This window comes from Puccinia triticina, chromosome 4A (genome assembly GCF_026914185.1).
Source record: "Puccinia triticina chromosome 4A, complete sequence".
Taxonomy (NCBI): Eukaryota; Fungi; Basidiomycota; class Pucciniomycetes; order Pucciniales; family Pucciniaceae; genus Puccinia; species Puccinia triticina.
The window spans coordinates 2,024,349-2,048,456 of NC_070561.1; the positions used below are offsets into that span (position 1 = coordinate 2,024,349).

At 48.6% G+C, this 24,108-nt stretch overlaps 5 protein-coding genes across 5 annotated transcripts; 4 read left to right on the plus strand and 1 right to left on the minus strand.

The window, feature by feature from the left end:
* Window positions 1–8,848: 8,848 nt before the first annotated feature.
* On the plus strand, window positions 8,849–11,687 carry PtA15_4A246 (uncharacterized protein; the record flags this gene model as incomplete). Its single annotated transcript, XM_053168110.1, has 14 exons — window positions 8,849–8,861; window positions 8,941–9,401; window positions 9,465–9,741; window positions 9,808–9,878; window positions 9,982–10,051; window positions 10,118–10,255; window positions 10,323–10,389; window positions 10,457–10,495; window positions 10,560–10,605; window positions 10,665–10,811; window positions 10,896–11,029; window positions 11,123–11,293; window positions 11,417–11,497; window positions 11,603–11,687. The coding sequence occupies 14 exons, from the start codon at window positions 8,849–8,851 to the stop codon at window positions 11,685–11,687; spliced, it is 1,800 nt and encodes a 599-aa protein (XP_053019352.1).
* Window positions 11,688–13,958: 2,271 nt separating this feature from the next.
* Window positions 13,959–15,356, plus strand: PtA15_4A247 (uncharacterized protein; the record flags this gene model as incomplete). The annotated part of the gene is made up of 3 exons (XM_053168111.1): window positions 13,959–14,061; window positions 14,848–15,189; window positions 15,289–15,356. 3 exons carry the CDS (start codon window positions 13,959–13,961, stop codon window positions 15,354–15,356), a joined length of 513 nt encoding a protein of 170 aa, XP_053019353.1.
* Window positions 15,357–19,433: 4,077 nt separating this feature from the next.
* On the plus strand, window positions 19,434–20,330 carry PtA15_4A248 (uncharacterized protein; the record flags this gene model as incomplete). The annotated part of the gene is made up of 1 exon (XM_053168112.1): window positions 19,434–20,330. The coding sequence occupies one exon, from the start codon at window positions 19,434–19,436 to the stop codon at window positions 20,328–20,330; it is 897 nt and encodes a 298-aa protein (XP_053019354.1).
* Window positions 20,331–22,208: 1,878 nt separating this feature from the next.
* Window positions 22,209–22,559, plus strand: PtA15_4A249 (uncharacterized protein; the record flags this gene model as incomplete). Its single annotated transcript, XM_053168113.1, has 1 exon — window positions 22,209–22,559. One exon carries the CDS (start codon window positions 22,209–22,211, stop codon window positions 22,557–22,559), a length of 351 nt encoding a protein of 116 aa, XP_053019355.1.
* Window positions 22,560–23,322: 763 nt separating this feature from the next.
* Window positions 23,323–24,055, minus strand: PtA15_4A250 (uncharacterized protein; the record flags this gene model as incomplete). Its single annotated transcript, XM_053168115.1, has 4 exons — window positions 23,323–23,394; window positions 23,480–23,567; window positions 23,665–23,755; window positions 23,929–24,055. 4 exons carry the CDS (start codon window positions 24,053–24,055, stop codon window positions 23,323–23,325), a joined length of 378 nt encoding a protein of 125 aa, XP_053019356.1.
* Window positions 24,056–24,108: the final 53 nt, after the last annotated feature.

The window sequence follows — 24,108 nt, forward strand, 5'->3', positions numbered from 1 at the left end:
TACCACACATGGCATTTCTGATGATTGGAAGATGTTGGATGTTGTTGTTGGGATGCCAACTGTCTGTGGTACGCCTGTTTTGTTTGTTGGTTGTGAATTGTACCTAACTGATTTTTCCATTCACTTGAAATCTGTACAGGTCGACACACTGGTGAGAACTTTGGTAACATATTTGTGGATTTGATCAATTATGAGATGGAAATATCCAATCAACTTGTCAGCATCACTGCCAACAACGCTTTGAGTAACTCAACCCTAGCACAGCAAGTACAACATCGCTTAGGATACACAAAGTTTGATGCCAAAAACCCAACGTTGTAAACGCTGCGCTGCGCTAAAAAAAGCGGTTATTTAGCGCAGCGCAGCGGTCACATGGCTACGTCCCAGAGGCAAGTAGCGGAAGCTGTTGAAAAACCTGCTGCGCTACTCGCTACACGCAGCGGTTGACCGCTACCCACCCAGGGCAATTAGCGATAGCGCAGCGGAAGTGGAAATCCGCTGCGCTATCCGCTAATTTAGCGGATAGCGGAATTTAACTGCATGTTAAACCTCTTTTAACATGATTTAGACCATTTTCTTTCTTCTTTTTCAAACCGCTGCGCTACTGCTGAAGCGCAGCGGTTCAGCGCTATGTGACCGCTTTTTTTAGCGCGCTAAAATTATCTTTTTTTTTTTAGGAAAACAAAAAGCGGTTAGCGCAGCGGTCTGGCCGCTGCGCGCAGCGTTTAGCGCAGCGGCACAAAAAACCGCTGCGCTAACTGCTTTGCTGCGCTAAAAGCAGCGCAGCTGTTACAACGTTGCAAAAACCAACTCTTGGGCTGCATGGCCCATGTGATCAACCTTGCCGCTCAAGATGGTCTTAAGGTTTTTGGCTTCAGTGCTTGAAGCAAACCCCCCGGCCGAGGAAGAGATAACTTTGAGCCAGATGGACTCAAACAATCTGATTGATATGCCAGATGGCGCTGGGGTCAACCTAAAAACAATTATTAATCGTGTCCATGGCCTTGCAACCTATGTCCGTGGCTCGCCTCAACGGCGCAAAGCTTTCTTGAAGGTCAAAGATTTTGTGGAAAGTCAGAACAACAACAATGCAACCTCCAACAGCAGAGCCCAAACAAAGACATTGATCCTTGACGTCCGAACACGCTGGAACTCCACATATATGATGCTCAAGTGCGCTCTTGATTTGAAGACAGTCTGCTCCACTTTTTGTAGCTCTAATCTATCAAAATCCGAAGCCGTAAAATACTTGCTCTCTGATGGTGAGTGGGCAAAGGTGGAGCAGATGAAGAACTTCTTGGAACCTCTTTACAATGTCACCAAGATTCTCTGTTGATCAAAATACCCAACACTCAGCATGGCACTTCTGATCTACATTTCCCTCATCAGAACAATCTCCAGCATCCGATCTCAATATGATGCTGGTCAACTCATCCCATCAGCCGATGAAATGATAGAAAAGCTGAGAAAATATGTTACCCTCAAACTTAACATAAGCCCTCATCCCTGCTGCGGCCGGGGGGGGGGGGCGCCCCCATTTGGCCAGGGAGAGATGCATAGCATCGAGATCTCTCCCGCAGGGAGAGGACTTAGGAATTATCAGCACATTTGGCCTGAGAGAATCTGCAAGCTTTGGTGGTGGACATGTTCATCACCACCTGCAGAACTCAGTTTTTGACAAGTTCATTTTTTGTCTGTATCATGAAAAGCTTGTATTTTTCTTAACCAAACTGTGTTTTCAAAATTGCGGCAATCCATCCCCACAAGCCAGAAAAAAACATACAAAGTTTGATTTGCTTTGCCACTTACTGGCAAAGCCGTGGGTTATTCCCGTGCTTCTTTTTTTCAAAGTCACTATCTTTTTTTTGACGTTTCCAACTTTATGCTCAACTGCTCTTCTTTTTTTCAACCCTCCTTGCTCAATCTCTCTCTCTCTCAACCCGTCACATACATATTAAAAACAACGCATACACACCACCAATCACTCCAATAATCCGGAAACCAACTGCTCCAGTCATCCCAGAACCAACTCATCGGATCCTCCGAAAAAGATGAAGCACACCATCCAATTCAATCACAAGAAAAACAAACAAACCAAACTATCAAAACTCAAGGCTATATGCAGTCTGATGGCGGAGATGAATCTTAATCCAAAAAAATTTCTCACTTCCTTTCTAACGAACAATAACGAGAACATTGCTTTCCAGCGTCAATACTGGTGTACCAAAAGTGGATGGGATTCTACTTTGAAGCTATTAGAAACAATACATGTTTTTGTTTGCCACAAAAATCCTGGGAAGGCTCAATGGGAAAAGTTTATACTCAACAAGGTAATTTCTTTTTCAAATTTCAAATAATGCTTTATTATTTGCTGACTTCTTCTCTTGATTGTTTGAATCATCAGGCATTGAAGATTGTGACATCACAAAAACTGCCGAGTGGAGCTTACCCGGAAGGCGGATACCACAACACGAAAGCCGTTACTGAAGAGCTTTTTGCGCCTGAGTCAAATACACAAAGAGACCACAAACTCGTCACAGACCACATGCCGTTCCTATTTGGACTGATTTACAGCAAGCTGGTGACTCAACCAGGCACCGCCACTGATCCGGAGCTCAAAGATGATGAAGACAAGCTGAATGATGTCAACGATCCCATCCCTCCCACTGATTTGGATGGAAATGGACTTGGTTTGAATGTCGAGTTTGATGTTGACTTACCCTATGATCACAATAAACTAGCTTACATGGTATTGTTCTCAATTTCTCATTCTTTTTTTTTGTTTTTTGCCATAACCAACTGATTGTTTCTATTTTTCTGCAAATAGGTTGGAAAGAAAATCTGCTCAATGGTTGCGTTTGTTAAAAACCGCAGAAACAACGGTCATCAACTGGCGAATTCCTTGACCTTCCTCGCATGCGGGGTCACCGACCGGGTCAATATATTTTTAAACTATATTGGATTGTCTTCCTCTCGAAAAACGGCTCATCACGCGCTGAACACCCTAAGCCAAAGATCTCGCCTTCGAATCTCTAACAAACTTTCCAAGCCAATAGCCAAGACTTTGGGATCTTTTTTATGTTTTGACAACCTCGATTTCAAACAGAAGACCCACACGAAATCCATCGGCCAGTCTAGTCGCATGTTCCATGGGACATGGGGTTATATCCACCACCCCAACCCAAAACTAGTCTCATCAATCCCATCCTCCGAGCTCACTGTTGAAAGTTAACAACAGGCAATGACAAATGCAAGTCACTTCGATGTCCACTCTCAAATGCTGCTACCAACACCCAAGGAGGAAGTAAAGTGGGAGTACGTTATAAAAAGTCAAATTGCTTCAGCTCTTCTCAAACATCTAGCAACCCCGTCCGACTCCTGTGTATCAATCAATACGACTCCGCCGGTTGTTGAACAAATTTGTAATGACACCCCTGATATAACGATGTTGAAGCTCATGATTGCGTCGGATAACTCGGCGCAAGGAGCTGGCAAGGTTTGTGAAGCCATAGTTGACCAGTCATCAAAGACATCTATGTCAGATTTTGCGTCTCGGGTTCAAGTCATTGATGGCGACTTAGCTACCTGTACAAATCTTACAACTCTACGAACGCAGCGAATACCAAGCCGCCACAAAGAAGAAAGCCTGGTTAATGTCGCAACAATCCCAGGTGGCGCGCATAAACTGTGGAACATTGGTCAGGCCATCTACTCCAAGCACATCGGCGATATCTCAGACTCTCGCAACTCTGGGGCATGGCGATTTCTTGATGGGTGTTAGGCATACCATCAAAGAACATGGGATACAAAAAAGACTTCACTAAAATGATTCAAAACATTGAGAAGATTCAGAAAGCAAGCTTGGTGCACTGTCTCATGTGAGCAACCAAGCCTTTTGGTCTTCCTTTGTTTCCAAATTTTTCCGCTTAGTTTTTCTGACCCGTTGATCCTGTTCACAGGGTGGTTATGGGAATCAAAGAGAAGCATCTCGCTGAAGAGCTCCCAAAAATCTCTAGTTTGAGGATGAAAGAAGTCATCGATCAAACTTACAAGCAGTTTTTCTCAATTGAGGCTAAACACGATGCAAAGCTTCACAGCTCGCCAAAGCTCTCAAACTTGATCTTAAGACTTTCCGATTTCGCGACCGTTGTCAAGGGGAACTCAGCAATGAAAGCAGGAGATATTGGCCAAATTATGAATGTTTGGAAGCGATGGGCTGTCCTTGCTCAAGGAACCAAAAAACTTACCAACTACTCAATCCAACTCCCCCGGATGATCATCCTTCTGAACGAGGTTTTGCCCCCAGGACTCAGAAAGGTGATCAAACACTCTATGTTTGTAGCCCCCAATGGTAAACAGAAACATTTTTTTGCCAAGGATCACTACCTTGAAAACCAGAATTATTGGTTGAAGCACTTCTTCAACAACACCGGTCAAGGTGCTAATTCAAGGATGTTTATTCTCCAAATGTCCCTTTAGTGAGTAGTTTCATATTGTATTAATCATTGATCAAGTAATTGAAGTAGTCACTTTTTTCCTCTGTAGCTTTGGGATTTGATTGGCGCTTCAATAACAGACTGTGAAAAGGACACAATTGCACAATCACACCACAATTGGATCAATCTAGTATTGCTAAACAATTGCATGCAAATGTGTCGGCAAAACAACATTTGCCACATTTCTAGAGTTGCCAAGTCAAGAATCAACTAGAAAATGCAGCAAATAATTACAAATCTGATGTCAGCACAGAAGGTGATGTGGAACCCAAGGAAACAGGAAACAAACTCAAAAGCAGCAAAGAGGAAGAAGAAAGCAGCAACAACAATGATAAGGAAAAAAGTGGGGGAGATTAATCACCTAATCCTTTGCCTCTTATCAGCGTGAGATTTTTTAAGTTCCTCTAGGACAATCTTGTCCGCCTCCCATTTTTTTTGGATTCTAACTTCCTTTTTGCGTCCTCCTCCTTCTTTTCAGCTCGCAGGCGCTTTTTTTCTTCAATTTGGCTTGCGCTCGCCCTCGGCTTTCTTATTTGGACCGTCGCCAATGTTCCTTCACCGTCTCCAACATTGGATCTTGGGAGTGGCTCCACCTTTCTGATTGATCTCGACTGAGCTGATAACACGGGGTTTTTTGTTTGTGCCGATGTGGGTGGTACCTTTCTCTTCAAGTTTTGAATCCTTTCCATTTTTTTGTCAATGTGTTTAGAATACCTTTCTACTTCCTCCATGTACTCCTGATAGTCAGGCCCCGCTCGGAAGTCATCAAGGGTTTTTTGTAACATTTCTAACTCTCCATCCACCTGTTCTCCACCAACATGCATAGCAATATCATTCTTAGTCTTAACATGATCAAAGTCTCTTGCAATAGCATCTGCTTCTGTTGGTCCGAATACTTGGTCTAGTGAAAAAGCTTGTGGTCAACCGTAAGTCTTCATAAAAAAATGCTTGAAACAGTCGAGCAGTGTATAGTAAAACTTCAGCTCTATTGGTCGGAGGTCCCGCTCTTTTGGCTTTGGGATGTGTGCGCGCTTCTTCTTCGGTTTTTTGACAGGAAGCGGACCAGGTACTTCTTTGGGATTCTCTAAGATTGCTAATTTGTGTCATTCGAGCCTTCAATAGTTGAGCCTGCTCAAGAGCGCAATTGGAACATCTACACGTTAAAAAATTTGCAGTGCGGGCTTCTTTGTGGATAACATTCAGATCATCTTGGTCCATTGGTATGTAGCCGTGCCTACAATCAAATCAATCCTAAGCAAGTGTGTTGTAAAAAGTTATAACAATATATTATTGATCAACTGACAGGTTGTCAATGGACAAAGCTATGCGAATGCAGACTGGCGTGATAGCAAGGGCGTCCATTTGTGTATCATTCGCCTGCTTGTCAGCTTTCTTGATTGCTTCGGGGGTGTTCAACCCAAACTTCCGCTTCGCCTCGACAAATAGAATAGCTAGTCCCGGCTTGCCATCCCGCCCACAACGGCCAATAATCTGACTTATACACAAGGGATCGCCGCGGCCCATATGGATCACCCTCCAAACCCTTTTCCAGTTTTGGCCAAGCCCTAAGGCCATTGTACACTAGATACACAAGAAATCCGCCCGCTCATAGCCAGTGATTGTATCCTCCTTGTCCATGTTGCCGGTGCTGGCGTGATATCTTCAAATCAAGGCGCTATCTGGATTATATTCCTTGCCGGCAGTACCATGCGCTTCATTGACAACTTTCATGACTTGAAGTGTTGCGTTTCTGGTACCGGAGTAGATCAATGTAGGTACCATGTCTCTATCTGCAACTTCTCCTTTTCCTGGAAACATCTCCAGGAGATCTTGCGCTGACGTGAGTGAAAACTCCATTGAGAATCAAAGTATTTGAAGCTCAGGCCAGGTCAGCTCTGGAGAATGCTATGTTATCCTCTGGAATCTTGAGGCTTTTGAGGATCTTGGTGACCGCAATTGGGCGGCAGGTTGCGGAGAGTAATAGGACTGGAGTGTTCTCAGTAGCCATCATCTGACGGCCAAGCTCCCCGTACAATGGACGGAATACAGCTTGATCTTGATGTTGCTTGTGTGCGGACGACTTCTTGGCTTCCTTGTTGGCAACAAGGCCCCAGCTGTACACCATGTGCGCCTCGTCGACCACAATCAACGCAAGGCAATCTTGGAAGGCTGAATCGTGATAAACTTTTGAGAACATGGCATTGTTTAAGAAAACCTCTGGACTGAGGTAAACGAAGTTGTATTTTCCTTTCTGGATATCAGCGGCGACTTCCTGATTGAAGTTTTGGGTTTCCAGGTTAATGGCGGTGTACCCCGTGGCGGTTTTCTCTAGGACCTGGTTGTTGCCCAACACATCAAGCGGATTCAATACAAGGATGACAGCTTTCCTCAATTTGGCAAAAAGATTGTAGTACATCTCTGAGATACAAGATTTACCGCAACCTGTCCCTCATGCGAGAATCTCATTATTAGGCATAAGCCCCGCTTGCACCTTTGGCTTGGCGGTGCCGCGGGCTTTGTTACGCTTGTGTTACCCTTGCATTGCAGAAGACTGCACCAATCTGTGCAATGATTCTTGACCCTCGGATTAAACGTTACTTCGAACAAACCCAATCATTCCTACTTGAGCACAATATCTCCACCCTACTACCATGTCAAATTTTGAAAACTTTCTCAGTTGAAGCTCGGTCTTTTGATCGGAGCCCTAGTTGAATTAGCCAAGTTACACCATTGGCGGAGAAAACTAACCCTGTAAAGACTAAGGCTTTGTTTGGAGCCGATATAAATATAGGTGATATAATCATTGGTTAATTCAATGAAAACTACAAAATTCAACATAAAGCCTCCAAACATTTTTTCTAGGCAACCTACAATACTGGTCTCTTCAATTATGAAGTCAGATTCAACTGATTCAGCCATATTCAGTACTGTAGTACCATTATATCGCTTTTGACCGAAACAAAGCAATATAATGGTATTATGGTGCTGAAGATGGCTGAATCAGTTAAATCTGACTTCATAGTTGATGAGACCAGTACTGTAGGTTTCCTACAAAAAAAAATTGGATTCTTTATGTTGAGTTTTGTATTTTTTATTGAATTTACAAATGATTATGTCACCTATATTTATATTGGCTCCAAACAGGGCCTAAGAAAATCTCTGTAATCAAGGCAGACATTTTTGATCAATCTCCTGCTGTTGTTGTCAAAGACCTGAATGGTGAGATACAGATGTATCTATCCGAGCGAGATGAGTATCTTGAGTGCAATATACTGCACTCACTGGTCGCATCACACAAAAGTCTACCCTTCCCTTGCTGCTATGGCCATTAAGTGTTATCTTGGAATTCCAGCCACCAGCGCACCATCTGAGCGCGTCTTTTCGCGTTCGAAAACAACAATAGGCACCCAACGTCACAGCCTCAGTAATTCTTCGATCGAACGCCTCCTTTGTGTGAAGGAATGGTACCAGCGCTTTGACGAGCTGATGGACTCGGCAACTGTTCAACTCCCCGCGAAAGAATCTGAAAGTGGCTCCGATGGTGACTCCGACAACTAACTACATACATACAATCTATAGACGACAGTACAAAACATCTCCTGTTTTTTCCTCTTCCTAACCTTCAAAATTTGTTACAAAACATACCGTTTTGCATTCAATGAGCAATTGATGACCCCAATAGACCAGTCATCGAGGCAGTAGACAAACCTCTCGATGAGCGGCTCACACTATGCCGGTCATCGAGGGGAGCTCTTGATGACCTGTTTATGTTGATCATCGACAGGTTTAGATGCCCAGTTCTCTCCATCATGACCGGCGATGACAGGTCTGTTACCGTCTATGATTCTATCGCGTGGTCTGACCGTCTGCCAATATCGCGGGTACCCGCGGGTATGCTCGACGCAGCCCGGGACCGTACCCGCAATGTGCGGGACGGGAGGCCGTAGACGGCGGGGTGGTCCCGCCGGGACGGGACCGGGTATACCCGCTGGGGCCGGGTACGGGTTCCAGCGCTGAGCACAACACCAAACACCAACAACAGCAATCCCATCCACCAACCAACACGATGCTCAAGTTCCGATTCCCAACAACAAAACGAAACACCACCACCACCACCACCACCGAACACAACAACAACAACAACAACAACAACAACAACGACGACGACACAACAGCAACAACAACACCCTCCCCATCACCCTCCCCCTCAAACTCATCCACACACCACCAACACCAAAAATCACCCGAAGCAACAACCATCACCGACGACGACCACTCCCTGCCCATCTCCCTCCCCCCCACAAACGAAAACCTTGCACCCATCCCCGCACGCAAGATCAGGCGCAAGTCATATGGCGGCCTACGGTCAGCAGCACCCTCCCATCACTCAAAAAACTGCAGCAAAACTAACACACACACACACACACACACAGCGCCATGCTAGGCATCAACAAACAGGACGACCAGCAGCCACCCCCGCTCCCCCTGCCACCCCCCTCAGCATGCTCAACCAGCTTCCAGCACCAGCAGCTCGTCCAGCAGCAGCAGCACCTCCACCGCCACCACCGCAACAACCCCTCCCTCGACGCATCCTCCTCCACCAGCTCACTCTCACACATCCTCCCCCTCCCAGCCTCACCCATCACCCCCGCCGAAAACAACCGCCCATCCAGCTCCTCCCTCAGGCCGTTCCCCTTCCTCGCCGGCATCCGCCGCAAGAGCGCCAACGCAACCAACCTCAAGTCGCCCCACCCACTCACTGCCCACACCACCGACCACCCCCCGCTCCCAAGCCCCAACCAACACTCCCCCGCCGCCTCATCCCCCATCCTCAACATCAACATCAAAAAAGACACCCTCAACCCAACGATAACAGCCACCGACCACTCCTCGCGAGTCTATGCAGTCAGTCCAATCTCACTCCTCACAAAACAAAAAAAAAACGCGTCCCTGACCTTGGTGTCACAGCACGGCTCGGCGAAAAAGGCCCAGTCGGCCGACGACCTCTCCCAGTTCGGCCTGCTCCCCAAACAGCGCATCCAGCCCCGCCGCTCCGAGGAGCTCATCGACCAGCACAGACCCTCATCCCCAGACCACCCCGACCGCTTCCGCCGCTCAGACACCCTCCACACCGGGCTCGACCAGATCGGCGAGATTGCCGGATCGCTCGCCGCCATCAACGGCCCCTCCACCACCGACGACCGCCTGCCCCCGCGCCTCTCGAACCCCAAGGGAATGCGCACCGGTACGCGCTCTCGCCCACTGTGTACCCCATCGACATGCATGCTGTGCTGACCTGTCGATCTTACAGTCTACGGCGTGCCGCTCGAAGACCTCTACTGGCGAGACGGCGACTCGTTCCCGCTGCTCGTCGACGTCCTCGTCGAGCTCATCGAGCAGAAAGGTCTCCCTCTCCCCCCCCTCTCTTTCTCTCTGTCCCTCTCATCTCCTAACGAGCTCGTCTTTGTACACAGGACTCGACCAGCAAGGCATCTACAGGGTCCCGGGCGAGAAACGGGTGATCGAGAACCTGCAGGCCTCCATTGACGAGCGAGGTACACTCCCCCTCCGCCCACCAACCAGAGAAGGAGACCGAATTGACGCTTTGGGATTGTGTACAGGTGTTCGGGGCGTAGATATCTGGAGAGACTCGTACAAGGACGTGCATAATCTGTCGGGCGCTCTGAAGCTCTTCCTGCGCGAGATCCCTGGAGGAGTGATTCCCTTCGACCGCTACGACCGCTTCTTGGCCGTCAACGGTCCGCTCCTTCTCTCCCCCCTCTCTCCCCCTCTTGCAAACCATCTGATTTCCTTCTTTTTGGACAGCCGTCGCCGACGATACCGAGCGCACTTCTCTCCTCCATTCTCACGTCCATGAACTGCCTCTGCCCAAGTCAGTCCGCACCGCCACCCTGGTTTACTCTCTTCTTCCTGCTCTGACCCTTCCTCTCTCCCTGTAGCAAAATCCTGTTGTTCAAGCTCGTCAAACATTTCGAACGGTAAGTCTTTTGGAGGATCTGTAGCCAATACTCTTGCGCTGATTTCCATGTGTGTGTACTGTAGGGTGGTCGAGCGTGCCGAAGCAAACAGCATGCTAGCACATAATGTGGTGGGTACATATACGTTCCATCAATGGGGAAAGGATCATGCTGACGACGGATTATGAAGGCGATTGTGTTTGCTCCGAGTCTGTTTCGGAACGGCTCAGAACACTCGAACCCGTTACTGTCGATGCAAAACATAGGGAAAGCGTCTGCGATAGTCCGGCACTTTGTCCTGAACGCGGCGCGGATCTTCGAGGAGCCTGTTCTGGAGGTGAAGAAGAGCCCTGAGAAGGAGGAGGAGGCGGCGGCGGCGGCGGTGCCGGCGGAGAACGTGTGGATGGCGACGGGGCGGGAGAGCAGCAAGCACCACAGCGCGGCGGCCCACAAGCGCCGGTCGATCAACATGAACCTCAGCACCGCCACGCTCGGCTCGTCCGCCCATCTGCTCCACCACTCGAGCAAGGCCGAGGACGCGGGGGCGGCCGCCAAGCGCAGCTCCACCAGCTCCGTCCGCACCAGCCGCACCTCCACCACGACCACCAACACGCATTACCACCCCGACGAGCTGCGCAAGTCCCGCAGAGGCTCCAGCGCCGTCGCCGCCGGCAAGAAGAAGCCCCCCGCCACCGCGAACCCCGCCGCCGCCTCCTCGGCCAATAACAGTGCCAGCAATCTTAATCACCTCAGTAAACGTAGCACCACGCGCTCCAACTCGGGCCTCTGTGGCCCCGCTAACACCCACAGAGCCGCCAAGTCCCAGCGCCACTCGCTCACCGGCCCCGTCCTCTCCTCCTCCACCTCCTCTATCGTCCTCCCCGCGCCCTCCGCTCCTCCTCGCGACCACAAACAGCAGCCCGACTACCCGGCGGCCAAGAGCCTGCCCGGCGCGCCCGACCAGCAGGCCCCCGAGGCCGCTCGCGCCGCGCTCGTCGTCTCCGCCGCCCACTCTAATCACTCGTCTTCCTCCCCGACGGCTGCTGCGGCGACTGCAAAGGCTGGGACGAAAACGAAAACGACGGCGGCGACGACGGCGAGTGCCGCCAAGCAAGCGCAGGCACGCAGAGGCCTCGGCTCCCCGACTACCCCCCATCCCTCCTCCACCGCTTCTTCCCCCTTCCACGCTCTCACCGTCAAGAAGAAGAAATAACTCCCCCAGTCTCCCCCGCAGGCCTCTCTTTTTCTCGGCGACGCCGGCGGGCTCGCGTGCGGCGGCTTTGCGCGTTTCTCGGCTCTGCGCGTTCTCGGCTTTGCGGGCGTGTCTTTCTGGCGTGTCTTTGCGGGCGCGGAGTTCGGGGATTCGCGGCGTCTCTGGCTCCGCGCTTCTTCTCTCCTCCTCATCTCCTGATCTCTTCCTGATCTCTTCCTGATCTCCTCCTCATCTCCTTATCTCCTCATCTCCTCATCCTTCATCTCGCCTCATCTCCTCATCCTGCATCTCATCTCATCTCCGAGTCTCCTCATCCCTCCACCATCTCCCTCCCCGATTGAATAGCCCCCCCGATTCTGCGTGCCAGTGTGTGTTACATATATATATATATGCGTTTATTTATTGGTTTCGCTGGCGTCTGTGCGCGCGAGCGTCCGCTTGGCGTTCCCCTGGCTAAACTCTTCACATGGATGTGTGGCAGCGTTTTTGGGCGCGGGGCCTGGATGGCCCGGGGTCACGTCTGCAGGGCTCCGGCGTTCACGGCCGAGGAAAGCGAAGCTTTCCCTCATTAATGTTTAATTAAACAATTCCAGCGGGAAGGCTGAGTGCTTGGCTGCTGGGAGAGGGCCAGCGCGTCCCGGGACCCGGCGGGAGCTTACCCCATGTGCTGTCCTAAGGGGGAGAGCGCCTTGGCCCAAGACAGATTCTTGAATCTCTCGTGGAGCGAGAGGCGCTTGAGTTGCCCGCCCCTTCTCCAGAGGCTCGCGTCGCGCCGGTCCCCGCGGCCCCCGAAACGAGGGGAGTGTGCTAGCTAGAGGCCGGCCGGCGCCTGGGGAATGGATAAGGAACCCTTCCTCCCCCCCCCACCCCTTGGATGGCATGCAAAAAATATCCGCCCATTCATCCACCAGGCGATCGTGCTGCTTGCACACGCCGCGGAACCCGCGCGGACGGGTTTGTGTTGCATCGGCATGTGGAGGGAGCTCCGGGGGCCGTTCCTCCCTCTTTTCAGACACACATCTGGACGAGGAAAGGCTGTTGGGGGCGGCCAGGGATGGGCCAGCCGGAGTCCACAGACTACCAGTCTGGTGACACTCGTGAGTGAGACATACAGGGGTATGATTCACTAGGGAGGAAACTCCAGGGACAATCAAGTATGGACTACATGTAGAGACTGTAAAATGAAGATGTGTATGGTGAGAGTCAAACTCACAACCTCAGCTATGCTGCAGCTGCCTTTACCAACTAGGCTACAGACACTTGTGGCTGCCAGCTGGGTGGTTGGTTGGTAGTGCTCATGGGTTGATCCAACAGCCCTCCATACTGTGGTGATACATCATGGTAGCAGACTAACAGACAACTCAACACTACATACAAGATTGTCTGTGTTATGGTTTAAGCATACTATACTAGATATATGAGGAATTACACAGCAGTTGCGCAGATTAAGGTTTTGCCTGTCAAAACTGCCATCAAAGACAAAACACCCACCTGTCGGCCTCCGGTCAGCCGGCAAAATGACCACCAAACTACCAACCAACCCGCCAGATTTTGCAGTTGGGTAAGTAACCCGTGACTTTACCCAAGTCAAATGGCCAGCAAAATTACCTGACCAACAATCCGTCACCGGCCACAGTGTCAACATGCAGTCAACATTCACTAACGGCCTGCAGATTGGCAACAATGGGCAACTCCTCCCGTTTGCTAACCCAAAAAAAAGGGCAGAGAGGGCCAAGACAAAGTCCGCCCATCAGAGGGACATGTCACCCTTTGCCCTCACCCATCCACCCGCCTCATTTTTTCAAAGTCTGCTCATTGGATCACTGCCACCCTCCATCTCCCCCACCCTCACCAACCCACATCCTCAGATGTGTCCCTCTGCGCCTCCCTCCTCCTTGCCCAGCCCACACCCTTATCCACAGCACGTCCACCTCCACATCACATCCTCCATCGAGCTCCGCACCTTGCTTGGCTCCATTGTCTCCTTCCAAGCCTTGTTTCCCCAACTATTTCTCCTCCTTGCCTGCTCGCTTTGTCCTCTCCTGTCCCATCCCTCCTCCCTTGTCCCGCTTTTCCTCCTTGCATGGCTCTCCCCTCCCCTTGTCTGACTCAGAAAATCTGGTAGGTGGGCGATGGACGGACAGGATCCTCTGTGATGTGGAAATGTGGTCACTGATTGCACAGTATGGGCCGATACAATGGCGCTTCTTGACAGACAAGCTGCGCCCACCAAGCAGGATTGCCTGGGGCTGGGTCCAACGCAGTGCCAGCATGGACGGCTTGCTCCAACGCAGTGCCAGCATGGACGGCTTGCTCCATCACTGGGCCAACTTCCCCTCCAACCTTGCAAGCGCCGGCCAGGCCGGGAGGACCTGTGCGCCAAGCAGACCCACTTCGGCAACAACCTGGCCGCATTCAGGATCGCTGCCAAAACATGGGACGCCTCCTTTGCGCTGCTTGACTACTTGCTCCCCCCCCCCCCCCCCCCCCCCCCGCCCAGCAAGGCTGAAACACTGCGCTGCGCTACAAAAAAGCGGTCTTTTAGCGCAGCGCAGCGGTTCCCCGCTGCGTGGTCAGCCCAAAAAGCGGTAGTGCAGCGCCAGTCCCGCTGCGTTACCGCTGAAAATAGCGGGGGCCTGCTTTTTCCCCAACCCAAAAAGCGGTAGCGCAGCGGATGGGGCCGCTCCTTTCAGCGCCGCGCAGCGGCCACCAAAACAGCTGCGCTTTCCGCTGCGCTGCGCTTTTTTGGCTGGCAGCGGGGGTGCACTACGCGGCCAGGTCAAAAAGCGGTAGCGCAGCGATGATTCCGCTGCGCTACCGCTGAAAGTAGCGGGTTCCCGCTTCTTGCCAGACCCAAAAAGCGGTAGCGCAGCGGGCGGGGCCGCTACTTTCAGTGCAGCGCAGCGGCCACCAAAACCGCTGCGCTTTTTGAAGCGCAGCGCTTTCACCCTTGCGCCCAGGAACACCAACTGTCTGCGCAGGAGACCAGCCCACGGAATCCTTCTGACCAAAAAGATCCAGCAACCGAGTCTGACCTGCCTTCCCCCCTGCTTTCAAGTGCCAGCTTGCTTCACATCATTGATCTTGGATCAGGCGCATGTTATCTACCCATTGGCTTGACACGTCAAGACCATTGCAAGAAAATCCATCAAGATCACAGTCACTGATCTCCCTGCCGTCTTGCCGCTGCTCAAGAGGAACATCACCCAGGAGGAGACAAGAGGAAACGCTGAGATCTTGGCCAGAGCTCTGACCTGGGGCAACACCCAGCAGACAATTGACCTGCTCAAGACAGTCAATCTTGCCCACCAGCCTACCGAGCTTCTCATCACCTGCTACAATCTTGTCTTCTTCCCCTTCCTCTTTGCCCCCATCCTGCGCACCCTGCTCATTCTCACCTGCCCTCAATATCTTCCCTCCAGTATCACTTCCACTCCAGCTGTCCTGTTTGGGTATAAGGAACGCTCAGCTGTCAAAGAATTCCCGTTCTTCTCTCTACTCGGTGGGTGATCTATTTGATCCCCCCCCCCCCCCCCCTGCAGTCCTCTACATAGCTAGAATGGAGAAAGTGAAATTTGCACTTGGAATCATCACCTTCCAGGTCAGTACTTCAAACTGGAACCCATCCTATCAAGATCCAACTGTGCAGGACCCTGGGAACTGTTTTGACAGCAGCATCAATCTTCCAACGGGCAAAGCAAGGATCTTGATGACAATGATTGAAGCAAGATCTTTCTGCTCCAGGCCACCCTGTGGGTTTTTGCCGGGTAGGCAATGTCTGTTTGGCTGGGCAGGCAATGTCTCAACTGGATGGATTGATCTTCATGTGAGTTTTCTTCAAAGATGCTTCAAACAACCTTTGGAGTTTTGTGTCTGTGGGTTATCATGTAATGTTCTTTGGCATGGTTTTGCAGCAGCAAAAATTTGTGGTCAGAGTTCTTGAAGAGGAAGGTAGCAAAGGATTACAAGCAAATGGGAAAAACTCAACTAGCTCAGGAGAAGAGTAATGTTGTCCAGTCTTATCTGCTGAGCTGGGTTGAGAGGTTCCCTGCTGCTTACTTAGAGCATTTGCATTCGGTGGATTAAATTGCCAATTTCTGGCAACTTAACCCTGTCGGCAATTGCATTGGTCCAGGCTAAATCCTGGGCTTGATTTCAGATTTTGGCTTGCTGTATTTAGCAAGCCTAAACCTGAAATTCAGCCGCAGGCTACGCCATTTCTGGCCTCAGCTAGCCTGGAGGCTGAGCTGACCCAACAAATGCGTCTGCCCGCTCAAAATAGCCTTGGTCAGCTAACCTTCCCACAAACCCAGGCTTAACTGACCCAAGAATTTAGCCAACAAATCCAAATGCTCTTGATCTGTGATATTTCTTCTTGTGAAATCTACAATGTGCAGGGGCTTCACATTCATGAGGATTGTATTGGTCTTCTGATATAATACTGATACACTGTATTGGACACAAAACCAATCCAATATCAATAAATAGCAATTATGTGTATTGGATTGGTTTTCCACAGCTTTAAATTATCTCTCTTCTCTTACTTATACCTCAAATCATTGTATTTCAGAATAACTTCCTCTTTGTTTAGAATCACTCTTGACCATCAATAGTAAGCTAAATAGTACAACCTTATCACAACCTGTAGTCCTGTTAGTCAGTTTGACTTCATTTGTAGACTCATGAAAGTATTCATTTTAATTTTGCCTCACCCACAACTTGATCTCCTGTACCTAGTCTATATATTCAGGACATGAAAGCAAGACCTCCTTGATTCTCCTCCTTGTTCCACTACACCCACCTCTAGTGGAGTCTGAACCACTTGTGGTGGGACTTCATCTCATTTGCCCCTCTTCTTGCTTTCACATTTGGCACATTGTTGGTTTTGCACTTCTGAATTTTTACCTAAAGAAAATTGTAGCTTCAACACCACCCATATAACCTGCTTTGTGTGGGGCTCTCTCACTGTCACCTCTGCATGAAAACAATCAACATTGTCCTCCCAATGGCCTCAGACTCCAGTATTTTCCTTATGTCTAGCTTTCTCATCACTGCCTCCATGTGAAACAACCTGCACCACTCTCAATTTCCAGCCTCTGCATTGTGAATACATATATATGCAACTTTCTGATCAGTCTTATGAATCCCTGAATTTGCTACTTTCTTCCTTTAGCTGAAAGCCAAAGAAAAATGTGCATTTTTCCTTGGCTCAAAGATACTGAAGCTGAGGAGCTGGAAATCAAGCTGGGTGAACTGAAAAGAGACATAGAAACAAATGCCTATGTATATTGAATGTTACACCTTCTGCCAAGTGTTTTTAAAAAAAAACTGCTCTCTAACCCTTGAATCTTAAACCCTGGGCCCAGGTTGAATTGAACGCAAAACCTGCCCACATCCTTGTTTGAAGCTCCGCTGAGCTATTGGTGATGAGATCCAATCTCCAGATTTTAGTTTAACAACATCTGTGCTGCTCAGCTTCAGTCATAAGAAAAATGCATATTTTTCCTTGGCAAATAGCCAAAGCATTATATTTGGCACACCTCAAGCCATGATTGAAAACCTCTGCCTGTTTTTGCTTCTGCACCACATGCCCTTGGTAAATTTCTTTGTTTATGTATTCACTGTACCATTTCACAATGGCACAACACATCAAAAACATTCAATTTTACATGAAAAAGGACTCATGTCAGTTGATGATCAAGGAAGACACGGTCAATCAAAATATGATTGATGTATTTATGGATGTACCATTGTTACTCTGGAGTCTGATAATATATCAAGTAATATTCTTTACGCACTACCAAAAATTACCAGGTGCACTACCAAAAAGTAGTGCACTCCAAGAAATCTTGGAGTGCACAGTGCTCCACTCCAAAGAAATTGGAGTGGCTAGCTGAGCACTCCAAAAACCAAGATTTCTTGCAGTGCACTACCAAAAAGTAGTGCACATGGTAAGTTTTGGTAGTGCGTAAAGTATGACCCATATTTTATTCAATCAAGGTTTTGAGGTACTCATGATAAATATTCCCTCTATCATGGTGACTAACTAAAAGCAGAAGGAGGTTAGGTCCATTTTAATTTAGAAACGGAAAATTAATTATGTTTGGCAACCACCTGGCCAGGGTTGGTAAAGGGCCACACCCGGGCCATAGGCCAACAAGGGCTACAACCACAAACTCAATAAATACAACTCAAAGTACAAAATATCACTGGCTAACCATCTGAATCATTTCTCAAATAGCTCAACAAGAGATTCCTAGAGGACTCTGGCCCTCTTGAGTGATGAAAGGTGGTGCACCTGGTTTGGGCAGAACTTTCCAAATATTTAGCTCTCCCCTGGAAAACTCTTCAGAAAGGAAGAGAACCAGAAAGGGAAAGCCTACGTACCCATACCAGCTAGCTTGGGGGATTGCAATTTTTTACCGGCTAAATTGAATCATACCACTACATAATTGCAGTGAGGGCCTTGTGGATTTTCTAAACCAGGCTTAGGCGGGCTCCCAAAAAAATGTCTGGCGATGTGACACTGAGTCAATGTTTGAAGAAGTGACTCCTTTCCTGAATATTTAAATCATAATTCTGGGCCACTACTCTCATAGTTTAGATTTATATATGTAGTTCAACCTTTTTCCTGTGATTTTGGGAAACAATCCATGAAAATGATGTAACCTTATATTTATGAAAAAGCTTCCTGCCTTGTTTTGGCAGCCAGCGAACTCCCCTCCACCTTTTCTTCCCTCATCAAGACTGACAGTTCTGCTTCACCAGACTTCTTCTAACCACCAGCATCTCCAGCAGACCTTTTCCACCTCCTCACTTGACTTGGGATGGGCATTGATGATAGAATATCCATTTGACTAGTTGAACTCTCTTGCTGCTTCATCCTATTGCCAAGACCTATGACTTTTGATTGTGTTCACCCTCAGCATCAAGCCACTGCCGCTTTCTTCAATCCTTCAGAATCTCCAGGCCTTTACTTCTGCTTCCTTTTCCTGCCCTGCCAACATCAGTTTCTTCAGGGTCAGAGAAAGCTTGGTAATTGCGCTTCACGCCCGGTGGTCCAGGAGCGGAGAAGTCTTGATATTATTCCGCTTCATGGCTGGCTGATGGACACCTACCTCTGTGATGTCGGAGAAGTTGGCTGTAAACTTAAGGAATCAACTTTAATCCATCTCCTCAATCTTCAATTATCAGAAAATGCCCATTGTACATAGATTCAGCCTGCGTGTATGCGCTCCAGGCAAGGGCTGTTCCATCCAATATGGCTCGGACAGAGTCCTAGCAGCCAGCTCAAAACCGGATCCGGACGCGTATAGATATATATACGCAGTTGTGAGCTCTGTTTGGACTCTGCCTGTCCCATATTGGATGGGTCAACACCCGCTTGGAGCGTGTACACGCCAGCTGAATCTATGGTAGTGGACATTTTCCATGTGGGATTTGAGGGGACGGATTAATACAGAAGCCCAGGGGAGACACAAAACAGCTCACAAAAAAGCACAAGTGCAAAGTGCATCGGTAAATGTGAAACACCTGTATTTGGCAGCAAACCGTGTGTTCAAACACCAGAAACCATTGTGTGCCTTCCATGTCTCACACATTAAACAAGAAGAACAATTTTCTGGATGTTTCTTCCACTATTGGGTTGTTTCAAACCTCAAAAAAGTGCAGTTTTTTCTCAACTGGGTGATTTGTGAACCACAAGCTGGCCAATGGATGCTTGAGGGGCACTTCCTCCATGCGTGGATGGGAAAACTACAACAGCTACAAGAGTCCAGGGGTTTTGGGTCCCAGTACTGTCCAGCATCACTCACTGTTTGGCCTTTCTCAATGGCTACAGGTAAACGGTGCACCAAATACTTCACCAACCTCTGTTATGGGGGCTTGTGCTATGGATGCCTTGTTGCAGTCGGTGGGCAGCCTGAGAGCATGGAGACTGCTGTCTCATCTCAACCAGCCAACATTTACAATAGTATACCTCCAGCATCTCAACTCTTGCAACCATATCTACCAACCGCTCAGCCTTTTCAAGCTCCAGTGCAATCTCAACAAGCTCCAAAGCCAACACTTCAAGCTCCCCTGCCCTCCCAGAAAACGCTCCAAGCTCCCCTTTCCTCCCAGAAAACACTCCAAGCTCCCCTCCAGCAGATTTTCCAGGCACCCCAGAACCTCCAGCCCCCAATGCAAGCATCTCAGCAGCTGTTCCAAATCTCCCAGCAGCCGTTTGTAGCCCCTGCCATAGTTTCTCCGCTTCCAAACCAGCCCAATCCAGACTGTGCCGGCTCCAAAGCTTATTTTTGGAGTGTTGGGAAGGCTAAATGTAAGAAGACCCCTGCAACTGTGTCCACCCCCTATGACAAGAAAGCAGCGCCCAAGGAACCAGAGGATGTGATTAGTGGCGCAATAAAGCTTTATGAGCAAGGCGAGTTGTTTAAAAACACCGGAATCAGACCACGACTCCTCACTGTCAATGCCAAATCCCCTGATTTGTATGCAAATATCCAACAACACCTATGGGATTTGTTATTGCCTGAGTTATTAAATCAACAGCTTTTTACAACGCTTCCTGAGAACCCCCTTCAGTACACAACTCTGAACTCAACGTCCAAACACTCACCCTACTTGTCAGAAAGTAATCAGTAAGGAGGCTGGTCTCGGTGGATCTTGCCTACGAGCATCCTGACAATGAAATCTCCACCAATCTAAACACTGAAAACTCAACCAATGTCCACACCGCCACGTCAAGAACAGCTTGTACTTCACGCAGGAAAAAAAGGGAATGTGACCTCACTTCAATAAACCAACCACGTGGACACGGCCTCTATCTCAACTAATGGGAAATGGGCCTTAGGTGAGCATCTATGTCTCATGCAATGGAAATTTCAACACACTCACTCCCCATTCCCAAATGTTGATCCAGCAACCATCCCCGCGCGTGGGAACACAAGCCTTTCATCCCAACTGGACTTCTTGGGGAAGCCTCTTGCGTCTTTGATGAACATGAAGCCTGACAATTGGTTTGTCACTCAGAGGGTGAAGTTGAACAACATCAATTGTGACAGTGCCAATGGCAGGGAATCAGGCTCAGTATACAAACACCCTGTGGTCACAACCCGTGCTATTACAATCAAAGTTGACTTCAAATCGCTGGTTGGCCAAGGTAGTATGCGCAAGGCTTATTTGGCTCAAATCAGAACAGAGGAAAATGGAATGCAGCACATCACCAATTGGGTTGCAAAAGTCCGCTATCTTGACACCATTCCCAGCTTAATCAAACACCTGACCAATGCCCGAACGTATGAGGCATGCAGACACCTCCTGCAAGCATACAAAGCTTGTATCACCAAGTCAGATAGTCAATTTCTCAGCCCCATCTTACAACAAAAGACAAATGCTTTCCAAGTGTGTACTTTCCAAGCTTCAATCTCTGTTGTGACCATTGAGGCCATAGGCTGATTGTGCAGCATTACTTCACTTCCACACTTAGATGGTTTGTGGGCGTCCATCAGCCGGCCATGAAGCAAAATTATCAAGGCTTCTCCAGAGCAGTATATAGAATTGACTCTGAAAGTGTGTAGACATATGTGGACCCTGTTTTTTTTGCAATTATACATACTGCAGTCTTGAAAGAGTATAACAATTATACGAAGACTGCAGATAGTTTAATCATACGAAGTGCGTTTTGGCGATTCCAGATACTAAACGTTCCAAAGAATGCAAAACTAGGAACCATTGCTTTTGCTATTACATGTTCCTTCAGCCTAGATATTTTGGCTATCCGACTGATTTCATTTTTTGTAGCCTTCTGAGCTGTGCGGGTGCATGGCTCTCCGAGTCGACGATATGGTGAGTATAACAACGCATGACTCGGGCTGACATAAATTAATAAAGCATTGCAAAGTCAAAAGCCTGACGAATCCATAGCGAAGCGCAGCTGTGACGGAAATGGTTTATCTTATCTTGATGTAGGCGGCTCTGGCTGTAGTTGTTGTTGTGACTTGTCTGGTCTTGCCTCCTGGGCACCACTAGTACGATGATCTTCATGTCGAGTGATCGCACTATCGACTGGGAATGTGTTATATGTTCACCAACCTCTCTAGAGCATTGATCATGGTGAATGGTTGATGATCTGAGGGAAAACATTTGCCTGCTTATTTTTCTTGATCGTGTTCCGACATCGGGTTCGGATTCTGATGAAGGTGGATATGCTTGGTTTCACTTATCCAGTTTGGCTTGAAAGGGTCAAATGTTCAGCTGATTGTCCGTCGCTTTTCCTTTTTGCCAGCAGTTCTTCCGATCGACGTGGTTGGCGGCTGGCGACTCGGACTTTTCTGGGTTGATTGAAGGCTCGAGGCCGGGAAGACGCGTTGGGCCAGGCTGATTTGGAAATTGGACCCAGCCGTGCTGGGCGACCCGACATGACATTCCGGGACTTCGTGCGGCGCGCCCCCCGGCAGGTGAAGGACTTGTGATAAGTTCGGGGAGATCGCTGGACAGCCGGATGCTCTAAAATCCAATGAAATGGTCAAATTTCTACTAACCGATTCACTGGTCCAGCGAGTATCCAGGACCTTCAACTTACTCGACCAAGCGTCAATTGATTCCATTCCATCGAAGACAAGGCTTGTATTCGAGAAACTATCGCTCAGGTCAACTAGAGAAACAGACGATGGATCGGAAGAGCTAGAATTGATCGAGGGGCATCGTTGGATCGATCACTCTTCACTCTGTGAACTCTCTGCTGCTGCCCAACACCATTCCAATAGTTCAAAAACAGCCGAAACTTGTCCAGGTGCGAATTCTTTATCGGTTGATCTATTCCTATCCGTGATCCTCCTCTTGGGCCTCTCAAAGTCGGACCGAACAGACTGAGCTGGTTTTTGACATCCTCCAATTGAACCTCCACCGCAACTGGCATGTCAATCAACTTCAGAACAAAACACCTTATTCGCTATACTCAAAACCTCACAACTTTACTTCAAACGTAAACCTATTCGAGAAAAAGTAACACCAAATTTTTTCATACCATTAACTGAAGTACCACATATTGACTTTGAATCTATCTGACCCTTGGTTGATATCATTCCATCCAGTCGAAAGAACTGAAAGCCATCTTAGAAAACATTCAATCGGAGAAAGACAGGCAGACATACGAAGAGATGATTTCAGTGAAACCAATTGATAGAAAACATAGTTTGAACTTGCTAGAAACTCTGCGATCACCCAAATCTGAATCAGAGAAACAAGAATGGAAACAAATCAAAAAATCGATCACTTTGATCGTTAATATCTTATTTTCGGTGGTTGGGACGATCATCTCCGTCTTTTGGCTATTGAACAATTCATATCAATATCCCTTCGATTTTTCTGTCTTGGTTTCTTTTGCTCTTGGGCTTCTCGTCTTTTTTGTTGAGCTGATTTTATATTGGAATTTCTTGTAACATTTTTATATAGTCTAAACTCCACAAATATGATTTCATCAGATAGTCAAGCTGACAAGGTTATCTTTCGGGGAAATTTTCGGTCCGCAACAACCAATAGTATCGCCAACACGTGCCTCAAGTCGCCATTTGCCTCCGGACCAAGTCACGATGAAAGACTTGTTGAGAATGCAAGGAGTTGAGGCAGAAAGATGTTAGAGAAACGCGATTCGAGCCGCTGACTCAACGGATGAGTTGCCCGAATTCTCGGTAAAATCGTCGAGGGACTGACATTGCAAAGGAAGTTAATTGTTAGTCGAAGAGCCATTTGGCTTGAAAGTTTCTATGAGATAACTTGCTCCATGCACGCACAGAATCGTCTCCGTGAGCGAGTTCCTTCTCGACCTCCAGCGTCAAGTTCGGAGCGTCTTGTTCGAGTTGTCGGCCCTTGAATTCCAGCCTGGGGAAGCGTTATGCCCTTGGACATGGTTTCTGCCTGCGGCTCAGCCACAAGAGTTGTTCTTCCGGCTCCAGCGTGAAGTGGCAGGGGAGCTTACGATATGAAAGAGGAGGATACAGTCGATTGAAGATCTCGGCAGTTGTGATGGTGGTTCGAAAGTAGATGGATGGCCTTGGTCGTGGTGATTTCTACCAAACGGCTTTTGTATCAAGTGACAAAAGCCGTATGTGGAAGCCTCCCAAAAGCGGCAAGCTCCCTATTCCGGCGATGCATCACTTTGCCACGTTGTACTTTGTTTCATATTACCAGATTGTAGAGCGCTCAGTTTTTGCTACTGCTACCTGAGTAACTTTTGACTGACGCGTGCATAAGGACTTCGGAATTCTGAACTGGATGAGGTGTTTTAGGGTGCTCTCCTGGTCGTGTTCTCGCTGGCCGGCGGCGTGCTCGAGGATGCCGATTGCCCACTGCGACGCGCCTCTGGGCATCGGACCGGAGGCAGACGGATCCGGAAAACTGCTGATTTGTCTCTTGCCTTTCG